We start from the raw sequence: 21,180 nt of genomic DNA, 5'->3' as shown, positions 1-21,180 counted from the left end.
TTTACCTAGTGATTTTTATAAAAACTAACAACCTACAGACAGCTAGGGGGAGGGCTGCAATGTTGTTCCTAACGGAAGTCTGGCCACTCCAGGGACTGGACTGCTCCTGGGTCCCCAGAGAGGCAGGAAGCACAGTTGATGTATTGGAGCTAAAGGCAGTTCAGGCCCTCGCACTCCACATCAGAAGTCGGTGCAACAATGCCAGCCTTGCCCCGGGGGTGGACACAGCGTGGCCCACTCAGAGTGGACCTCACCCATCCCCAGGCTTAGTCCTGGAGGGAGATCTTCACAAACAGCGTGGCTGACGGATGCTGGTCTCCGTTCTTAGACAAGAGGTGGACGTGGCGGTACCCTGGTGGGAAGGACAGTTCTGGTCACTGGAAGAAGATGCTCCAGGCGGAGTGATCTGCAGGCTGGGGGAAGCCAGGACCTGCCCGCTGCTGCTGGCTGGCCCCTTCCCGCCAACACTCACCCTGCTTGAGGCTGCTCCAGGGGATAGTACTCTGGCCAATAAAGTCGTTCTTGGAGGAGGCATCGTAGTCCTCTACTACAAAGCGTACAAGGGCAAGGTCAGGCACGGCCACCTCAAACTCAAACTCCGTGTCCCACCAGGGGTTGAAACCTAGAAGGACAAACACCATGTCAATAGCAAGGTCACCAGCATCATCGGCCTGGCCCAACCCAGCCAGTGTACACTATACCATTATTGGTAATCACTGCGGTCTGGCGGCTGGCCACGTCCCGGCTCACACCGTGGATCTCCACTATCACCTTGGGGTCCACGATTGAGTTCTTGCTCTTGTTGACTTTTGGCAGCTGCTGTCCCGAGATGATCTAAGGGAAGGTGGGGACAGTGAGCATTTGCAGACAGCAGTGAGCAGGACAGATCCCCACAGGCAGCTGTCCCTTCTGTGTCTGGCCATACCCGGACACGGAGCCTCTTCCGAGCCCACCAGGGCCCCTGAGTCAGGGCACGTGAGTTGAAGGTGGTGTTGGGGTCTCTCAGGAAGGCAGGTTTCAGCACATACCCACAAGCTCCATTGTCCTGGAAGCGGCCCAGGTATACATCCATCTCTGGCCCAGGGGTTTGGAAGTTGAGAGCCACTGCAGGTAGATCAGAGTATACACAAGCTGCAGGCTGGCTCCAGAGTCCTGAAGCCCAGCCTGTTCAGAATGCACTATAGTCGAGTTCCTGCGTTCATTGGGAGCAGGATCCAATGATGCTCCAGTGTCTCCTGTCTTCCCATCATCCTACCTGACCCATCACACTGATCACGTCCTGTTTATTTGTGTGTGTGTGTAATATAAGTGTGTGTTCACATGACTGTGTGCATGTGTTTATACATACATGGAGGCCAGAGGTCAATGTCTGACATCTTTCTCAATCGTTCTTTATTTTTGGGGACAGGGTCTCTATGGAACCTGGAGCTTACCAATCCACCAGACGGGCTGGCCATGAGCTCCAGAGAGCAGCCTACCTCTGCCTCCTCAGTGCTGGGGTTACAGTGTGTGTACAGTGTGTATACGGTGTGTGTCATCACTCCTGACACGTTACATAGGTAGGGATCCCAATGAAGGACCTTGTCAGTACTGTTTGGATGGCAAACGTTTAGCTGACTGAGTCATTTCCCCAGCCTGTTTTGTTGGGTTTTGAGGCAGCATCTCCTGTAGCCCAGTCTGGCTTTGAATTCACTATGCGGCCAAGGAAGACCTTGAGCTCCTAACCCACCTACCCTACCCCATCCCTGCCTCCTCCTCAAAAAGGCTGGGAGGATGCATGATACCACTCCTGTTCTCTGCAGTGCAGAGTTTTGAACCCAGGATGACGTCCTGCAAGCCAGGCAAGCACGTCAACGGCTGAACTACCTGCTCCATTTCGGGCACAGACTTGCTGGCTGGGCAAGTTCCATGCTCAGCTCTTGGTTGGCACCCAAACATTCTCAGGTCCTCAGACCTTTATCCTGTGACCTTCAGGGCTCTAGGCCACTGGACATCAAGGTCAGGTGCTCTTTCTAACCCCCCCCCCACCGTCCATCCCAGCTGGTCCGTACCAATCTGGCAGCCCCCATTCCACATCTCCACAGGACTGTAGTTGGAGGAGTCTGTTCTTCTCCCAGCTGGGTAGATCCTGCTCAGGTGGTTCACGTTGTGGCGGACAAAACTATTTCCTGAGGAAAGGTGGGGTCAGCAGTGAAGGCCTTGGTGGGCTAAAGACACACCTACCCACCCCACCCCACCCCACCTCACCAGTTCTGTCCGGGCATAAAGCAGGGAGTGCTAGCTTAGGGCCCCGACAAGGGTGGAGGGTAGCCCCGGTCTAGACCAGTCCAGATGGCCAGGTTCATATGCCTGCAAGAACAGGTGCTCACCTGACTCCTGGAGCAGCCGGAGGGCACGGTTCTCAGAGAAGGAAGCCATCTCATAGAATGCCTGCCCGTAGGTGCTAGGATTGGAGAAGCCACCAAAGTGGACACTCTTGCAGTAAACGACCATGTCAGAGAGCTCCGGCGCCAGCTTTAGCTTATCCTCCTGGAGGCCACGGGGAGGCCCAGGTTAGAGCCACAGGGTAGGACAAGGTGGGCACTGAGCGCCAGAAACCCAGACAACAGAGAGAGAGAGAGGAGACAGACAGAGAGAGGGGGCAGAAGGTCTGAATGGCAGCCACAGAAAATCTAAGACAAGGCAAACCTCCCATGGGCAATGGGAGAGGGACGGACCTGGGGCCACCCCACCTCCACAGCTTCCCCTAGAACCTTGGGCTTCTGCTGCACTTGGTTCCGCACGGTCTCGTCCTCCATTTCCGCGGCTTCATCTTCGTCGGACACATCAGTGGCCTCAGGCCCGTTTTCCCCTCCAGCAGGAAGCAGCCCTCCAAACTTCTTCCCTTTCAGCAGGATCTTGCCCTTCAGTTGCTGGGGATAAACAACTCCCTGGTGAGGATTCACATAGGCCTCCCAGCCAGGTTCCCTTCCCTGCCTTCAGGGTACCCACTCGGTACCTCAGGGGAAGGCAAGCTCATGGTAACCCCCTCCAGGGGCTGGTCCAACAGCATGGGCCCCAGGATAGCCTTCAGGTGAAGCGCCATCACTCGCTGCTGCTCCAGACTGCAGTGGTTCTCCAGGGACAGGATGACGGGGTAGGGGGATGCCTAGAAGCCCCAAGATGAGTTAGATGATTGTCCACCCCTAGTGGCCTCTCCTCACTCCCATGGGCACGCCCAACCTTGAAGGCATAGTCCCGGATGGCCCTGAGCACGTCACAGAAAAGAATCTTGGAGGTGAAAGTGTAGCCGTGGTAGATGATAGGTTCCTGATTGGGACCATCCCAGCAGTCAAGTTCCAAGCAGCGACAGCCTTTGCACAGAGCCCTGCAGGGGGTGGTGACAGCTGGGCTAGGACCCTCTAGATCCTGTCCTGGATCCTACCCTGCCCCGCCCCTAACAGCTCCACCCCTGGACCGCACCGGATGTAGGCCTCCGTGCTGCTGGGCCCTCTGAGCTGGTCTTCCAGCAGGTAGGTGTTGTGGGAAGAAGACACTAAGTAGTGGCTGAGTGGCTGGCCCATATCCTGGTAGACACGGCGGTGCGCCAGGTTGAAGGCGCTGCCATCGGCGGACAGCAAGTACATGAGGAAGCCGTCCTTGGTCATCTGCCGCTGCGCCTTGGCTAGGTAGGAAGAAGCCACCATTTCCAGTCAGAGACAGTTGCCTGCCGCTGTGGAGAGAAGTCTCTTCTCCACTCTGCCTGCCCACCCGCCTTCAGCTGGTGAGCTGCAGCTCTGGGGAGGAGACGTCCTGGGCTCCCAGTGAGATTGTGGTCACAGTGGGGTGAGGCCCTCTTTCCCTTCCTTCCCTTCTGGGTGACATCGCCTCCGAGTCCCCAGAGTTGCCTGCAGGGTCTTTCACACTACCACTGAGCGGTATTCCCAGTCCTCTTTAACACTACACTTCAAGACGGGTCTCACTATGCTGACAGGCTGGCCTGCTAAGCAGCGCTGTGTCTTCTCTAGGTCATGACTCAATGCTGATGCAGGATAGACTCAAAGAGGGAAGTAACAATGACCCTGGCTTCCCAGGCACTTAGGTCTTGGGATAGGGACACTCAATGCCCCTGCAGAGGAACTGAAGGGAAGTGAGGCCCAGACGGGACAAACACTGGGGCTCTCTCTCCCATGCACCTGCTTACACAGGAGAGTCACACACTGATCAGCGACCCTGGGGCTGGCTCCCTGCAGCACGTCTGTCTGTCTGTCTGCAGTTCCATCAGAGTCTCCCAGTCATGTGGCTCCAGGATGGCTGGGCCCTCACCAGTCTCACTGGGTTCGTAGCGCTCAATGAGGGAGAGGGCCAGTGCTGGCCCTGCAGCCTCCTCCCGCTGCTGATGCTGCAGGAACGTGACGAGCTTTTCCACCGACAGGGTCTCCGCTGATCCTGCAGCCTCGGCAAAGACGCAGTCGATCTCAGCGCGCTGGGTCAGCATCTTGTAGAAGGTCTCAATCTCCTCGTCCTCCAGCGAGTCTGTCTGGGAGTGGTCACATTCCTGCAAAGCCAGGGCAGAGCACGGGCTCAGACTGGGCTCAGACCCGGCCCCGACCAGGACCGAGGCCCCGCAGCCACCTGGCCAGCTCACCCTGAAGATCTTCCTGGCATAGCTGTCGTCCACCTGTATGTTGAGTTCCTTCAAGAAATCCTTCAGTTCCTTGAAGTTCATTTTGTTGTCCTTGTTTTTGTCAGCTTTTCGCAAGCAGGAGTGAATCCAGCTGGGCAAGCCGTCAGGAAAACACACAGCAGCCTGATGCCCACAGGGTCCCAGCCACATGAAGCCGCAGCTGCCTGTGGCCCAGTGTCCTGCAGGCCAGAAGACCAGGAAGCAGGAACCCGAGGCCTTCCTTACGGTGTCTTTTCCCCTCCTTTTCTTGCTCTGGTTTGTTTGCTACGAGGGACTGAAGGCGGGGTCTTACACAGTACTCCACCTCAGTCCTCTTTGTGTGTTAAATCAGGAGTTCCCGAAATTACCCAGAGTGACTGTAAACTCACTCTTTAGTTCAGTTAGGTCTTGAACTTGTAATCCTCCTGCCTCAGCTTCCTGAGTAGCTTGGATTACACTCGGAGTACCACTAGGCCCAGATAGAGGTCTTTTTCTGTTTGCTCATTCTAAAACCTGATGATATCTGAAATAATCACCATAAAAAGCCTCACTGTAGACAATTTGGACTACAGAGAAGGAAATCAGCCATTCGCTCCCCACCTGATGGGACCATCTCTCCCAGGGCTGATGTCACTGCAATGCGGTTCCCCCAGTTTCTCAAACCATCAGTCAGCCTGCCCTGGTGCCTGAGGGTTAACACACAGAAACACAAATTCCCAGCCACTGATCAGAAAGTGGAGATAGCCGACAGAAACCCAGTCAACTCCAGGGTAGCCTGGGCTAATAAGAGACTGTCGCCAAACAGACAAATCAAAACCAAAACCAAACAACAACAATCTAAGAAGTGCTGGGTGGTGGTAATGGTGCACACCTCTAATCCCAGCACTCGGAAGGCAGAGGCAGGAAGATCGCTGTGAGTTCAAAACCAGCCTGGTCTACAGAGTGAGCTCCAGGACAGCCAGGGCTACATGGAGAAACCCTGTCTCAAAAATCAAAATAATAATAATAATCTAAGAAGCAATTCAACTTACAATAGCACCAAAATAATTAAAATTATTATTTATTTATTTTTGGTTTTTCGAGACAGGGTTTCTCTGTAGCTTTGGAGTCTATCCTGGAACTCACTCTGTAGACCAGGCTGGCCTTGAACTCAGAGAGATCTGCCTGCCTCTGCCTTGCAAGTGCTGGGATTAAAGGTGTGCGCCATCACCACCCAGCTTGAAATGATTTTTTTCTTTTGAGACAGGGTTTCTCTGTAGCTTTGGAGTCTATCCTGGAATGCCACCACCGTCCAGCTGAAATAATTTTTTTTAAGTATAAAACTTAAAATTCTGTAAGTCGCATGACACTGTTAAAAGAAATGGATAAAGACTAGGGGCTGGAAAGATGGTTCAGCACACAAGATTGTGGGAACATTCAACAGAATGCTGTTCTTGCAGAGGACCAGGACTGGAATGCTACCATCCTCCAGATGGCTCACAACTACCTACAACCCCAACAGACACACACGTATGCACGCACACGCACACACACACAGACACACACAAAGGGAGAGAGAGAGAATCTTCAACAAATAGAAAAAGGAATAATCAAATGTAAAGACATCTATCCATGATCATGGGTCAGAAAACATTTCCATGCAGAGAGGTCTCCAAATTAATCAGTCTATGATCCTTATCAAATGCTGTTGGTTTCTTTGCAAGAAACTGACAAATAGATCTTAAAATATGGGTCGGAAGTCAAGGGACCCAGAGCAACCAAACCAATCTTGCAAAACAAAGGACAGACTTGGACAATTCACACTTCCTGGTTCGGAAGCTTACTACAAAGTCACGGGAGCTAAGAGTATGGTACAAGGACAGTGCCCGAAAGGACAGACAAACAGACACATGGAATAGAACTAAGTCCAGAATAAATACCCACTTTTGCAGTCAATGGACGATTCAGTGGGAATATTCAACAGAATCCTATTTTCAGGACCACGAGGTGATCCCCGATAACTGAATTTGATCCCCAGGACCCATATGGTAGAAGAAGAGAACCAACTCCTGCAAGTTATCCTCTGACCGCCACACGCACTAGGAGACAAACATGCAAACACACAATAAATAAGTTATACAATAAAAAATAACCGAAAAATAAGTCCCAGAAAACAGTGCTGGATATCCAAATGCAAACAGAAAAGAAATAGATTTCCTACCTCATACCACACACCACAGAACAGAAAGTTAATCAGAGATTTACTTCACATCCGAGACAGTGTCTATAACAAGAGAGAAAGACGAGAAACTAATGCTGCGATTGATGGAAAAATGCGACCCCTCCCCCACTGCAGGTGGGATCTAAACCGCTGGACTTCCTTTGGGAAATGGTTTGGCAGGTTTTCAAAAGGGTCAAGCATGGAGCTGGAGAGAATGGCTAGAGCCCAGAGTTCAGTTCTTTGTACCTACTTTGGCTTTTTTTTACAACGGCTTATAACTGAGCTGTCGGGTCCTCCCCCAACCTCTGCAGGCATTGCACACTAATGGACATATGCGCACACGCACAGACAGACACATGATTAAAACTAGAACAAGGGGCTGGAGAAATGGCTCAGTGGTTAAGAGCACTGACTGCTTTCCCAGAGGATCTGGGGTTTAATTCCTTAATAATCCACATGACGGCTCATGATTGTGTGTAACTCCAGTTTCGAGGGATCGACATTCTGGTCTCCTCGGGCACCAGGCATGGACATGGTACACAGACATACATGTAGGCAAAACACCCATATACTTAAAATGATAAAAATAAAATCTATTTTTAAAAAGCTAAACATAAAAGTTACCATATAACCTAGCAATTCTGCTTCTAGTGTGTACTCGAGTGAAATGGAAACATAGTCACACAAAACATGTGCTAGCTTTTGCCACTGAGTAGAGTCCTAAAGAAGAAGCCACTCAGGCGTCCATTAACTGGTAAGTTAGGAGTTACAGGATACAGTGTAGCCATACAGTGGGGTACTTTTAGGAAGCCGGAAAGTACAAAGTGCAGATCCACACTACAGGGTGAAGGAATGCTCACACACACTAGGAGTAAGACGCTGTTAGGGAGCAGCTGCGGGCTCAGCTTATATGGCAAATCCTCCGAGGACAGAGAACAGATGGAGGCTTCTAGGTCTGGTGTCGGGAGAAAATATGAGAGACTCACTAATGCTATTTTTTTCCCCCAGGGGCGGGGAGGAGAATGGAGCTGTTCAAAAAATGACGGTGGGGAGGCAGCACAAGTGTAAATACGTGAACACACACTGCATCGGCTCAGCAATTGTACGTGCACGTATGTCTGTCCACGTGGGTGCAGACGCACACATGCTTATGTGGAGATCAAAAGCCAACCACGGGCTCTGGTCCTCAGGCGCTGTCTACCTTGTCTTCTGAGACAAGATCTCTCAGTGGCCTGGAATTCACGTTTTAGTCTCGGCCTGTTGGCCAGGAAGACTTGGGGACCCACCTGTCCGCTATGCAGTGCTGAGATTACAAGAATGTTCACCATATCTGGCTTTAAATAAGAGGGTTTTTATGGTGTGTGTGTGTGTGTGTGTGTGTGTGTGTGTGTGTCTGTGTGTGTGTGTGTGTAGATACCCTTCAGAAGTCAGAGGTATCAGGTTCCCTGGAGCTAAAACTACAGACCATTGCGAGTTAGCTGACCTGGGTGCTGGAAACTGAACTGGGGTCCCCTCCCCTCTGCTTCCTGACTGCAGACACAATGTAACTACCTGTATTACACTGCGGCAGCCATGCCTCTCCACCTTGACTGACAGCATTCTCTCAAACCGTAATAAGCCCTCCCTCCTGATTTGTTTTTATCAAGTATCACAGCAACCAGAAAAGTAACTAATACATTCTCGTGTTTAGTGACAGCGGCTCTAAACTGACCGCCACACATTCCACACCCAGCCAGGACGCCCTGCCCAAGAGGATACTGCTGTAGCTTCTGACGCTGGTCCATGGAGCCGGAGTGATGGATGATCTTACGCAGGCCCTGCACCCAGTGCTGCGCGTCAGCCGATGACGGGGCAATGAGGTCTAGTGTATTGCGCTGGTCCTTGAAGACGATGGAGAAGCAGCGGTCTTCAGGTATGTCACGGGCAAACTTCTCCAGGCCTTCGGTGCGGTGCCCCATCCGTACCTCCTGAATGTCCTCAATGGAGACTGCGGGGGCGGGGGCGGGGGGTAACAGTGGAACAGACCGTGAGATGAACAACTGTCTCTGACACAGCCAAGCAGGGCAAAGAGCACAACCTAGTGTCTCATTGTCACAGCCAGACTAGGGGCTCAGACTGAGGGTCCAGGCAGAAGGGCAGAGTGTGGAGAACAATAAATAAAGACACAATACAGGCAGGGCACAAGACAGTCAACAGTGGCAGAGTGGGAACACGCAGGGAGATCTGAAGACAGACATCTTAGGATAGGATGGGCAGCGAGGACCTAGGTCCATGGTCCTAGTAAGGAATCAGGTAGTAGGAGAAGATTATACAGAACAGGCCTCTTAGGGTGAGACCATTCTGGAGCTTGGCATCTTTGATGAGAGAGAGGTCATGCACCCTTCAGGCCAAGCTGGACTTTGGGGCCCCAGCATGAGAGCCTCCTGGCCCCTCTACTGACCACTTAGTAGATGAGTGGCCACTCTTGGTCAGTCCTGGCCCTGGGGTCAGAGAACAGAAGCCCAAAGTCAGAGAGAAAACTGATGTATTTACCCTGTGAGCTCTGGCTTCAGGGAGCCCTCTGGCAGAAGGGTGTAGAAAGGCCTCAGGGTCCCAAGAGGCAGAGTAGAGGCCAGTCTGCATCACTAAGAGCAGGCAGGAGGGGGATAAAGAGGAGGCAGAGTTCTGTCCTCCTGGGCTTGTCTCAGCTCGTGAAAAGATTGAGCCCTGCGTTAGAGCTACCATACTCTGAGGGATCCCAGATCTAGGGGCCTCAGCAGTAAGGAGCAGGCAAGAAGAGGGAGGACCATCCCAGCAGGTTAGACACAGTGGGCTCATCATGTTCTCCTCGGGTCTTAGAGATGACGTCATTCTGCTCTTAGGAGGCTGGTGAGCTTCCCCCTCCCCCCAGCACAGCCAGTCTTACAAGCTTCAGGGACAAACAAGACCTTAGACACTGCCTTCCCAGTGTGCCTGCTACAGCCTGTACCCGCCAGCCTTTCCACAGTGTACTGTCATTCTGGGTCCTAGAATGGGCCTATCTGTACATCTTCGTGTCCTTCCCCAAACTCTGCCTACCCCGAGGCCCCAGGGGCCTCCCACACACCTACAGGACCACATGTGTGCCTGGGCCATAGGCTCTGAACCCTGGGACACGTGACCCCTGTAGCATCTGGGATGTAGAACACATCCTTAGTTAACCCTTCTTTGCCCCACTAGGCAGCTGAGCTGCCCTAGGCCAGAAAAGAAAACCGGAAGCCTGGGTCACGGAGCCCCCAGGCCCACACCTCCACTGGCCCCCCCAGAGAAAGGCCAGCTGCCTTCGCTGCTGATAAGATTCCTGGGAACAATGGGTGAGCTGTAGGGGAGCCTGGGGAGACTTAGCATAGACAGAGAGAGAAATGGGGGAATGTACTACTCCTCTGTCATCTGGACTCAGTTTCCCCAGGGTAAGGTGCCACTGGGGACAAGAACCTCAATTCTTGCCTGGAAAGAAAAGAAGTGCAAAGAAGGCCTGCTAAGCATGGGACTGTGGCAGTCCTCGAAGCAAGCCTCTCAGAGAGTCCCCTGGGCTCCTGCTGTTGAAAGGGCATAGGGAGGGGCCTTCTCTTTTTTCCTGCCTCTTCCCTACCCATCCCCAACAGAGGCAAGCAATTCATATGTATCCACTTTCCAATGAAAGTCCTCTGTTCCCACCACGCCCCCATCCACCAGTAGCTAACAGGAAACCCTGTATCAGGACAGGAGACCAATGTAGGAGCCTGTCTGGCGCCACAGACACAGGCATGGTCAGGGGTCACTCCTGTGCTGGGAGGCCTTAGCTGGGCCGGGGCAGAGTCTCAAGGTGGTCTTCTTTTGTTTTTGTTTTTGTGAATTCACGGTCCTAAACTGTGCAGACAAGGGTGACTTGAACTTCTGATCTTCCTGCCTTTCCCTCCCAATACTAAGATTACAGGCAGCTGCTACCACACCCAGTGTATGGAGTGCTGGGAATTGAACCCAGGGCTTCATTTATGCTAGACCAGTGTTCTACCAAATGAACTACAGCCCAGCTCTCAGAGTAATTTCTCTCAGAGTAATTTATTTTTTTATTTTTATTTTTTATTTTACTTTATTTATTTATTTATTTATTTATTTATTTTGGTTTTCTGAGACAGGGTTTCTCTGTAGCTTTGGAGCCTGTCCTGAAACTAGCTCTTGTAGACCAGGCTGGCCTTGAACTCACAGAGATCTGCCTCCTTTTGCTGGGATTAAAGGCGTGCGCCACCACTGCCAGGCTCTGAGAGTAATTTCTGAGACACTTCCAAGTCCCATCCTCTAACTGAGCACTTGGGAGTATACTGCAAAGCGTCAGGAATTCACCCATAGCAAGGGTAGGACTGCCTTCCTCAGCTGCAGCAGTAAGTTCAAAGCTAGCTCAGTCTGTGTGAGATCCCGTCCTTAAAAACAAACAAGCAAACAAACACTAGGCGTGGTGGCACGTGCCTTTAATTCCAGTGGAGGCACGCCCAACTCTGAGTTCAAGGCCAGCCTAGTCAACAGTGTTTTTCAGAACAGCAAACAAAAATCCCACAAAACCCTACATTTGTGGGTATAAAGTGAAACAGGGGTTCCTCAGTCACGGCTGCCACAAGTCTAGAGCCCCCTGGCCTCTAGGAGCTGATGGCCCCCATACTGGACAGTGCAGCCGTCCACTGTTGTGGGGTTCCACCGCTGGCACTGGTCTCTGCACGGGGCATCTCGTATAGAACTTTCAGGGAGTGCGCACTGAAGGGCGTGTCTGCAGAGCTACCCCCAAGGTCTCCGGAGGCTCTCCTTTTGTACACCCATCCCCTCAGCTTTGGGTACCCAGGCCATTGAGAACCTTCTGGAAAGACAGTGCCTGGCCCCGCTCACTCTCACTTTCTCTTTCCCTCCCCTGCTCCACCCAAGCCTCCCACGGCTCTAGTTCCAGGAGAGATTCAGCGTCCTGAGCCCCACCTAAGGCCACTGATATGGAAGTACCTTATCTGTCCCCGGACTTTGGGCCCCGCTCTTGGCCCCAACATGCCTGGAGTGCTGATTCACCACTTTTCTCTCATTTACAACGACCTGGGTGGCACCTACACGTTCAAACAAACCTGCCCAGCTCCACGGTAGCTTCTGAGCATGGCTGTCCCCATCTGTAGCCATGGTCATATATCTTCACCCTCGTTAAATACCCATGAGTACCCTCTGTGGCCAACCTAACCTCATTTTCCCAACAAACAACTGAACTCGAATATTTCCTTGACCCCAACCAGCCTAAGTTTCTTCTTTTTGGTCCTTATTTCGGGCGTGGCCCACCTGTGGTCACGATCCATGACCGGCCTCCACCCTATGCCACCCCCGCCACAAGACCCAGGGCACTCACACAGCTGGGACTCTGGGGACCTCATGACCTTGCGGGACTCCTGCCAGATGGTCTTACAGTCCTCTTGTAGCTTGTAGAACCGTTCTCTCCGCCACGAGCTGGACTTGACCTTCAGGAGCTGGCTGCCTTTCAGAAGGGCCTGGAGGTCCTGGTCATCCTGCAGCCCTGGGAGAGTCAGTACTGGTGAGAAGCGGCTTTCTCTACCCGTGACCCTCTTATTGTCCCTCTCTGCCCCCTCAGAACCCACTTCTGCCAACCTCACCCTTCTCAAGTAATACATTTGTCCCCCCTTGACCCCGCCAGCCAGCCCAGACCCTTGCCTCCATCAGGGAAGACTGTTACCCACTGAAGATTATGCTTTTGCCCAGCACTGGGTATGGATTGAGCCCAGGGCATCTGTGCACAGCGTCTGACTACTGTGCTGCACTCTCTGCCCGACCATACAGACACTGTGACTTGTCGAAAATCTGAATGAGCGGCGTTCAGAAACCTGTGCTTCCTGGGGGACCCGGGAAGCGGCCTGGCTCCGAGGGAGATGAAGGGAGCGGGCACTAAAAGAGGAAGTAGAGGGACCACACAGAGACCACACAGCTGGAAATGAACCCAGGCCTTCAGAGCCAAACAACCTCGCATCTCCAATGGCTCCAACGTTATCTGTCCCTGGGTTCCAGCACACTTCCTGACTAGCTGTTTGTGTGACCTGGTGACTTCATGATTTACTGCGACGGGATCCCTGGGCCTCTGCTACTCCAACCACCCTCTTCCCTGTTCCTATCTTTGCCCCAGAAGAGAATGATGAGCCCACCGTGGACTACGTTTAGCCGGCTAGGACGGCCCGGCCTTTCCTACCGGACCGCCAACTACTGCGTGCCCTGGGTCTGGGCTCCTTCAGGGAACAGTTGCTTTAAGACAGAGCTCAGTCTTTTCAGAAGCTGAGACGGGTCCACAGGGACAGAACTCTGCCCGCTTGCCTGGTCCCTGCAGAGATGCGGGCTTGACCTCAGTCACGGACCTCTCCCTTGACAGACCCAGAAGGACACCAGGCCCCTCCGGAGTCATCGTCTGCAAACAGATCCTGCACTGATGATGACAAAGGAAACACCGTGTGCCTTAATAACTCTCAGTGCGATAGAGAGATAGATACACGTTTATGTCCTACACAGCTCTATAGCCAGATCTATCCAAAGCCAGATGGACACCTAATTATGTCCCTAAAACTATGTGACCAACAGAAAAGTGGCATCAAAGACTCCTACTGTCCTGTTTTGGACCAGGGCCTAGGCCTAGGCTTCTAGTCCTCCCAAAGTCAGTCACAGGCTTCTTTCCTGAGCCCACACCCTCCACCCATGACAGCCCCTCCCAGTTCATCCATGCCGCCCCCTCTTACCTTCTACACATTGCCTAGAAGCCTATATGGACGGGCCTCACTCACCCACCTTATCCCTCACCAGCTTTCTACTTCCACTGAGGGAAGATTCCAGGGCCACCATCCCTGGCCCCGTCGTCCCTGACCTCCTTTCCTCCCTGTGGGCTCCCTCCTCAGTCCTGGGGTAAGAACAGCATTATCGCCAGTCCTTAGGGAGGACAGTCATGCCACATGCCACCACCCTTGTTCCATGTGTCCACCCATTGCTAGAAGATGCTCTACCTCAGTATGGGCGGCTTCCTCTCAGTGTGGGGGATCTGGAAGAAGAGAAGGACCTCACACAGAATGTTCTATGTGGAGGGAAGGTTAGGGAGTTTCCAGACAGTCAGAGCAGAGGGCCACCTCTGGCCTCTGCTGGGAAGAGCCCACTGTCTCTTCTGAGGCTAAGGTATAATTAGGAGGAGCCCCTCCTGACCATCTGGCAGCAGCCTTCCCCCCAAGCTGGACACAGCTAAGCAAGCTCCTGCTAACAGCTCAGATGGGAATGGGGGCTGCTGGGAAGTGGAAGGCAAGCCCCCTACCCTCTCGCTCTGGAAAACACCATGAAGAGATGACAAGTTCATCCTGTCCTGGGGCCAGCTGTGGACCTGTATGCGAGGTCAGATATGATAAGCTCCCACTGATGTCCTGCTTCCCGGAGGTGGATCTGAGTCCCAAGTGGACCCAGATAACTCCAGCAGGGCGACAGCTACCATCCTCCGGGAACTGGGAAAACTGGGCAGGGACCTCCATGGAGTGGGAAGGGTTTCCTGATTCTGAGGCCTCTGGGTGGCCTACACAGGACCCTCTTGTCTTCTCAGGCAGAGAGTGTGGGAAGCCTTCACCCAGCTCCACTCACTCAGCCTTGGAAGGGCGGGTGGGCTATGAGCTCAGGGGTTTCACCAACCGTTTCCAGGCTAGCTGCCCACTAGGGAAGCGACCGGTATAGAGGACATGGAGGGCACTACAGGTGCCAGTGGGAATGCCTGGCATTCTGTCCGTGTTTCCAACATGGTGCATGAAGACAGTATTGGGCCTGGAACCCACATCAGTACACAGCCACATGGAGACATGCACTGAGATTTACAACCACAGACTCACAGACATGACCTCGCACCCAGGGACACGGTGCCCCCCCACACTACCTGTGTCTCACGGAGTGGGTGTCTTTCACACACAGCGTGGGAATGCTGCCACCATAATAACAGCAGCCGCCATAATGATGGCTAATATTGGAATAAGATACTGTTCATAGGACATCCCCTCAGCAACTCCGTGAAGAATGGCAGTCGTATCATTATCCCCATTTTACAGATGAGGAAATCAAGGCTGAAGGAAGCTGCACGGAGGAGTTGGGACTCACAAGTAGGAAGCCTGCTCGCAGGATGAGAGCTAGGGAACACGCGGCCACCACTCAGACACAGAGCCACCAGGTAACCGAATCAGAAAACCCACACCATAACGTAGAATGGCAGCCAAGCCATCAGCTTAGGTCACTCACTGTCAGGGGCACACTGTCACACAGGGCTGCACACAGACACCTTAGTACCACAATGTCACACTTGGCTACACAACATGACAAACTATCACCCCCATACTATGGTATCACAATACCACAAGTATGACAGAATCACTCGCCTGGGGTCACGAACTGTCACCTGTCCTGGTACACATTTGCCACCCTCATACTGGACCTCATTGGTCCAGCTCTAAGAGAGTCACACACTCAGGGATTAATCTGTAATCAGAAGGGAGCATGAAGATCGGTTTGCTTGAGAAAGGGTATCTGGTCGTGTCCCCCCCCCCCCCCCCCCCCCGTCCTCGCTCCACGCTCGCACTCTGAAAACACAGCCCCGTAGAACTAAACAGTCTAATCCAAGGCTCAGGGGAGGAGCGTCCTATTCCAGCTGCTGTCCCATTTCCCACAGTAAGCTCTCAGTGTCCCCAGCATCCCTTACCCAGCCTCTGACCATTGAGCGCAGCCACTTTGCGACTCTGCTCCTGCAGGTAGAGCTCCCGGGAGCGGCTCACGCTTCGCCGCCTGCAGCTCGGGACCCCCAGGCACTGCATGGTGTCCTCCCAAGACTCTGCCCGAGTAAATCCTAGCTTAGGCGTCCGGCGGTTTAGCCCTGAGTAGGCGGAGCCAGAACCTCAGAGGAGGGGCGGGTCAGATCTCAGGGGGCGGAGCCAATCATGCGGGCGGGGCCGATGGTCTAGAGAGGTTGGAGAGAGCAGAAAGTAGGCGGAGGAAGTGGAACCCAGAAAGTAGGAGGCGGGACGGGGGGGGGGGGGGGCGGGGGGGCGAGGCCCGGTGTGGCCCTAAAGGCCTTGAATTCCGATCTTTGTGCCTTCACCTCCAGAGAGTGTTAGACTAGCAAACAAGGCTGGAAAGTTGGAGAGACAGAGCCTGCCAGGCATAACCCAGGCTCAGAGGCTGGCCGTCACCGTCTGGGACGCGACGTGGAGGAATCACAGCCAGGAAGCACCCTGGAGAGAGAGGCGGAGCCCAGGAGAGGGAGCTTCAGCACGGGAAAGGCGGAGCCCAGGATGGAAGGGAGAAACTTCGACTTGGGAGGGTGTGTGAGGGTGGGGACTGGGCGTCCGTGTGCTTTCCAGCCTGGCCGGGAACTCCCCTGCCAGCTTTGCAAGATCGTCCAGGCACCAGTGCAGACACTAAGTAAGCTGCGCTGTAGAGGGAATCCTGGTGCCTGCCGAGTTTAACAGAAATGCGGAGATGGTCAGGCCAGCGAGCGGGGGCTATTCAATCGAGCCCGCCAAATCTCTTACCCTTAGTTCCGCAACTGATTTGTTATGACTAGGCATGCTACTGGCTCTCTGGCTTTCTTCTTGGTTTCCCATTTAATCAGGGACATCCCCAAGGTAACAGATGCAAATGGAATTCTTTATGTTGTTTTTTGTTTATTTCTTTTATTTTTGCTTGGTTTGTTGTTGTCTAGGATTTTTCAAGGCAGGGTTTCTCTGTGTAGCCCTGACTGTCTTGGAACTCACTCTGTAGACCAGGCTGGCCTTGAATTCAGAGATCTGCCTGCCTCTGCCTCTGCCTCCAGAGTGCTGAAATTAAAAGTGTGTCCTGTCACTGCCCGGCACAAACACAGTTTTTTTGTTTTGTTTTTGAGACAGGGTTTCTCTGTAGTTTTGGAGCCTGTCCTGGAACTATTTCTTGTAGACCAGGCTGGCCTCGAACTCACAGAGATCCGCCTGCCTCTGCCTCCAGGCTGGGATTAAAGGCGTGCGCCACCACTGCCCGGCTACAAACGCAGTTCTTAAAAAGGAAAAAAAAAATGCTGACCTCAAAAGGCGTCCACGGGCTTGCCTAGAATAAATTAGAAAGACTGCAAACTGTGTGCAGAACTGTGCTGCCAGAGTGCTCGGGAACACTGGAGCCTTTCAAGTGTACAACTTCCCTTTCATTCACTCCGCAATTACTGAGTCCCTGCTGCAGGAGGGTCAGGGCACCACCCAGAGGCCTGACTCAGCCCTGCTTCTCCCTCCTCCATCCTGAAGAGTTCCCCACAGGGTTCACTGCAGTAGCAGCAGTGAGTCATGGGCACAGCCAGTTTGGGGCACAGACAAGCACAGGAAAAACAAAAACCCTGAAGCACAGAGCGAGTGGGTTGCCTACGGTCACACCGAAGAATGAATATTGAGCAAGGCACGTTAATGCCGAGGAACTGAACTGTGGACACAGAAGAGCTTTGAATTTGGAGTGGGGATGAGTAGAATACAGGCTAGCCTACCCAGATTGTAAAGAAACCACCTGGGGGCTCTTAACCAGAACAGCAACACCCCCCCTCCCGGGACCTGATGTGGTCACATCTCAATATGTGTGTTTTCTTTGAATTCTTCACCACATGATGTTATGTATCTAAAAACATAATCCTACGTTTGTTATGGTGGCTCACATCTGTAAATGTAGTACTCAGGAGTGCAAGGCAGGAGGATTGCTATGAGTTTGAGGCCAGGCTGGGCTCCGTAGTGAGCCCCAGACCAGCCTGGGTTAAAAAGTAAGACCCTATCTCAAAAAAACAAAAACAAAAACAAAAAACAAAGAAACAAACTCCTCAAACAACAGCAAATGCAAACAACCCACAGGAACAACGAAATGCAGTTTTGAGAAGGTCTACAGACATTTCCTGACTCCCCAAATGGCCTGGGACCAACATGGGTAAATGTGTGTATATCATGGGCCCAGAACCCCAGAGCCAGACAAACTGTGAGACATAACTCCCGTTAGTCGGGAACAGGTGACCCCTTTTTGCTCTGATGGTTTTTCTTGGAGGCGCTGACTTTTTAAGCAACCCAGAGTTCCTAAGCCCACTAATTTTGTTTGTCTGAGAAAGGATCTTGTGTGTCCTAGACTGTCCTCCAACAGCCTGTGTAGCCGAGGATAGCCTTGAACTAATGACTGTCGCCTTCCAAATGCTAGAACTGTAATCACGTGCCACTATGCCAGGCTTAAAAGGCCTGAACCCAGGAATGGGGCATGCCAGGCCAGCACTCCACTGAGTTAAATCCCCAGCCCTCACAATTCATCCTGGCAACATCCTCAGTGGAAAAAATATATTGTAATTCCCTGGATGAGAAACGAGCTCAGAAAGGCAAAAGGCTATACAGTAAATAACAAGGCTAGGATTGGAGCCTGTGTTCTCAGGGCTAAGGCCTTCTCCTTCCCCTCTTAGAGAATGCCAGTTCTTGCCACAGAGCAGGGGCCAGGTGTAGGGAAAGTCAATGTGGGTGAACATCTTCAGGGAAGGGAAGGGCCCGGGAGGTGATATCTTTTCAGGCACAATTTTGGGAGCTGCTGAGGATGCCAGTCCAGGCTTAGCTAAACTAAGAGTGGAGGATATGGGGCTGGAGGAGAAGATCGGAACTGCTGGGCCTTGGATGTAGAAAGAGCCCCTTGGTTCATGCATCTGATTCCAGCCACACTTGCCCTTGGTAGTGTTCCATCATCTACCCACCCCTGCCAGACACCTCCTGGCTTGTGGGTGGGGGTGGGGAGGTGGCTCCTGTGAGATTAGGATTGGATGTTTTACCTGTCTGATGTTATCTCGCCCCACCCCCACAGCACCCCTGTGAAGTAGGCGGTGTTTCCTCTCACTTTGCAGATGAAGAAACTGAGGCTCACAGAAGTCAGACTGGGGGGAAAAAGTGTCTGGAGTCTGCCTTTATAATTTATGCCTCTGCATGAGTAGGAAGTATGGACCCACCTCATCTCTAGGTTAGTCCATTGGTCTCTGGCCAATGGGAGGGACTAGGGACATCCCCACAGCAGACCCCAACTGCCCAAGCCAGACAGTGTGGTTAGGCAGCATGTGAGCAGTGCTGGGGGACCTGCACTGTGGAAATGGGTCCAGACCCCCCCCCATCAGAAGTACCGCTAACAAGCGCACGCCACAGTGACCACACTGCCCCCCTAGTTCCCCTTGGCCACTCTTACTTCCCTATCTGGTTTGCCGTGTAGACAGAATGTGCTTGATGGAGCTCACTGTGGAGGACATGCTAGCGGCGGTGGGCCCACAGGTCCATCAGCTTGGCCACAGCGTACATTCCAGTCCGGCAGGAAGGGCCCGGCTGAGTCACACGTTCAGGGGGCTGGTCTCAAACAGGACAGACCAGGCTGGCCAAGCCCATGCGTTTAGACTAAGGCGCTGTGTCTTTCCCTATGGGGAAAACACCAGGGCTGACCCAGGAAAGAAATGGGACGAGGGCGCAGACAATGAGGCTCGGGCCTGTTACAACACAACCGGAGGCTGTGTGGTGTCAGAAGCAACCAGAGGTCTTGGAGGCAGGCAGGGAAGAGGTGCAGTCTGGGGGCCTCCGAGCTGCCAGCCCCCTGTTCCCACCATTCTGTCAAGAGTTAAAACGTTACCTCTGGCCTCTGGAGAATGGGGGAGCAGGGGGAGGGGCACGAACCCAGCCTGGCAAGGTGATCTTGAGGAACCCTAGTTTACTGGGCTCTGGCCACAAGGTCTAGGCCAACTAACAAACACAAAATAGACTGGGGACTGGCTGCACGGCACATATCCAGGGGGAGTGAGGTGAATGACTTGTGAGCACAAAAATCGACAACCTAGTCCGCAAGACGTCTCGGGGCGAAGGAGATTGCTGCCAAGCCCAGTGACCTGGGTATGAGCCCTAGAATCCACGTGGTGGAAGGGGAGAACAGATTCTGCAAGTTATATTCTCTCTCTCTCTCTCTCTCTCTCTCACGCACACACTACATGCAATTTAATTTTAAAAATCCTACAATCTCAAGGATACTAGAGTAAATTGAGAAGTACTGTTAAGAAGCGGATTGGTGTGAGAGGGGCAGGGTTTGCTGAGGAGGAGACACGAAGGAAAGCCCCCCCAAAAAACCCTCCCCGAAGTATGAGTGAATACCCTTCTCTGGAGGCTTCTAAGATTTGCAGCAGGAACATGGGCTTTCTTCTCTGCTAGAGTGAGAGAAGAGGGAGAGGAAGCTAGCCCAGATGGGAAGAAACAAAGCCGGCTGGACAAAGGACCAAGCCTCAAGGCAGTCCTCGCTGAGACCTGACCCACTCCGACCAGGAGCGTCAGCAAATAGGATCGCGCTGGTGCTCCCAGCCCTGGCATCGTAGTTTTCCGTTCTAGGCAGTGAAGGCTGCCAGGCCGACCTCAGCCAAACTTGCACACCTCCTCCTCGCCCCACCCCCTTACACCCACATCTGCCACGCCCGCGCGGCCTGACGCGGTCCGGCACTCCCGCGTTTTGGGAAGCCTCTGAAGGGGCAGGGAGAACTCGGTGGTCCAAGGATGCTGCTCTTCCTTCCCCGACTCCTTCGATGCCATCTGGACCGAGGAGCCGACCTTTTATGAACAGGATAAGGGGAACCCCCAAGAGAAGTCTGCACTACTCCCCGATCTCTTGGGCCAGATTTGGGGGAAAGTCTGGAAACGCTCAAGGTTGTGCCCAGCCTGAGCTGAAGTTTTCCGAGATCCGAAAGAGGCCAAGACGTTAGTCTGTCTGGTGCTACAAATGCAGCAGAAGGAGCTACTACCCCTGTCACCGGAGAGGGATAGGCTTTCCCGAGGGTCCCCACTGCGGGCGGGACACTCACCGTGCAGGGTCAGGAAGTCCCGACCTGAGTCCATGCCCGTCGGGGCCGCGGCGAAGGGGACGCGGCGTGACTCACGTGAGCAGCAACCGAACGACTTGGGGTCCCAAGCGCAGGCCGGTGCAGGGACCCGACTGGACTGCGGTGGGAGGAGGCCGTGGGGGTGGGTCCACTGCCCCGCCCCGCCCCCCGAGCCCGCCAACCGGCGCTTCTCCCCGCCCCTCCAGGGGACCGGGAAAGGACGCAAAGCGGGGGGCCGGGAAGCCTGGCCAAGCCTGGCCAGGGCTCTAGCCAGCTGGGTGCGCCCGGGCCAGAAATAGTCAGATTCCTCCTGCTTCCTCCACCGCCGCCACCCACAGGCCCTGTCATTACGGCAGGCTGCCGGCCCCACGCCCTGCCTGTGGGCGCCTCGCCTCTCTGGGGTTGTGGGTGATGCGGGAAAGAATCAGAACCCGGTCT

General features: G+C 53.5%; 1 protein-coding gene across 1 annotated transcript; it reads right to left on the bottom strand.

The window, feature by feature from the left end:
* Window positions 1-20,848, bottom strand: Plcd1 (phospholipase C delta 1). Its single transcript, XM_041677525.1, has 15 exons — window positions 20,725-20,848; window positions 12,217-12,381; window positions 8,604-8,832; window positions 4,628-4,757; window positions 4,306-4,537; window positions 3,463-3,664; window positions 3,223-3,367; window positions 2,999-3,148; window positions 2,754-2,912; window positions 2,370-2,529; window positions 2,052-2,168; window positions 926-1,104; window positions 702-834; window positions 473-622; window positions 1-352 (listed from the first exon to the last, which is right to left on the bottom strand). The coding sequence occupies exons 1-15, from the start codon at window positions 20,756-20,758 to the stop codon at window positions 267-269; spliced, it is 2,271 nt and encodes a 756-aa protein (XP_041533459.1). The 5' UTR covers window positions 20,759-20,848; the 3' UTR covers window positions 1-266.
* Window positions 20,849-21,180: the final 332 nt, after the last annotated feature.

The sequence above is a fragment of the Microtus oregoni genome, unplaced genomic scaffold, assembly GCF_018167655.1.
Source record: "Microtus oregoni isolate MIOR12 unplaced genomic scaffold, Mior012 000028F_ref0000031, whole genome shotgun sequence".
NCBI lineage: Eukaryota > Metazoa > Chordata > Mammalia > Rodentia > Cricetidae > Microtus > Microtus oregoni.
Note: the sequence above shows the minus strand (reverse complement) of the source record. Positions and strands in the feature narration are given on the sequence as shown.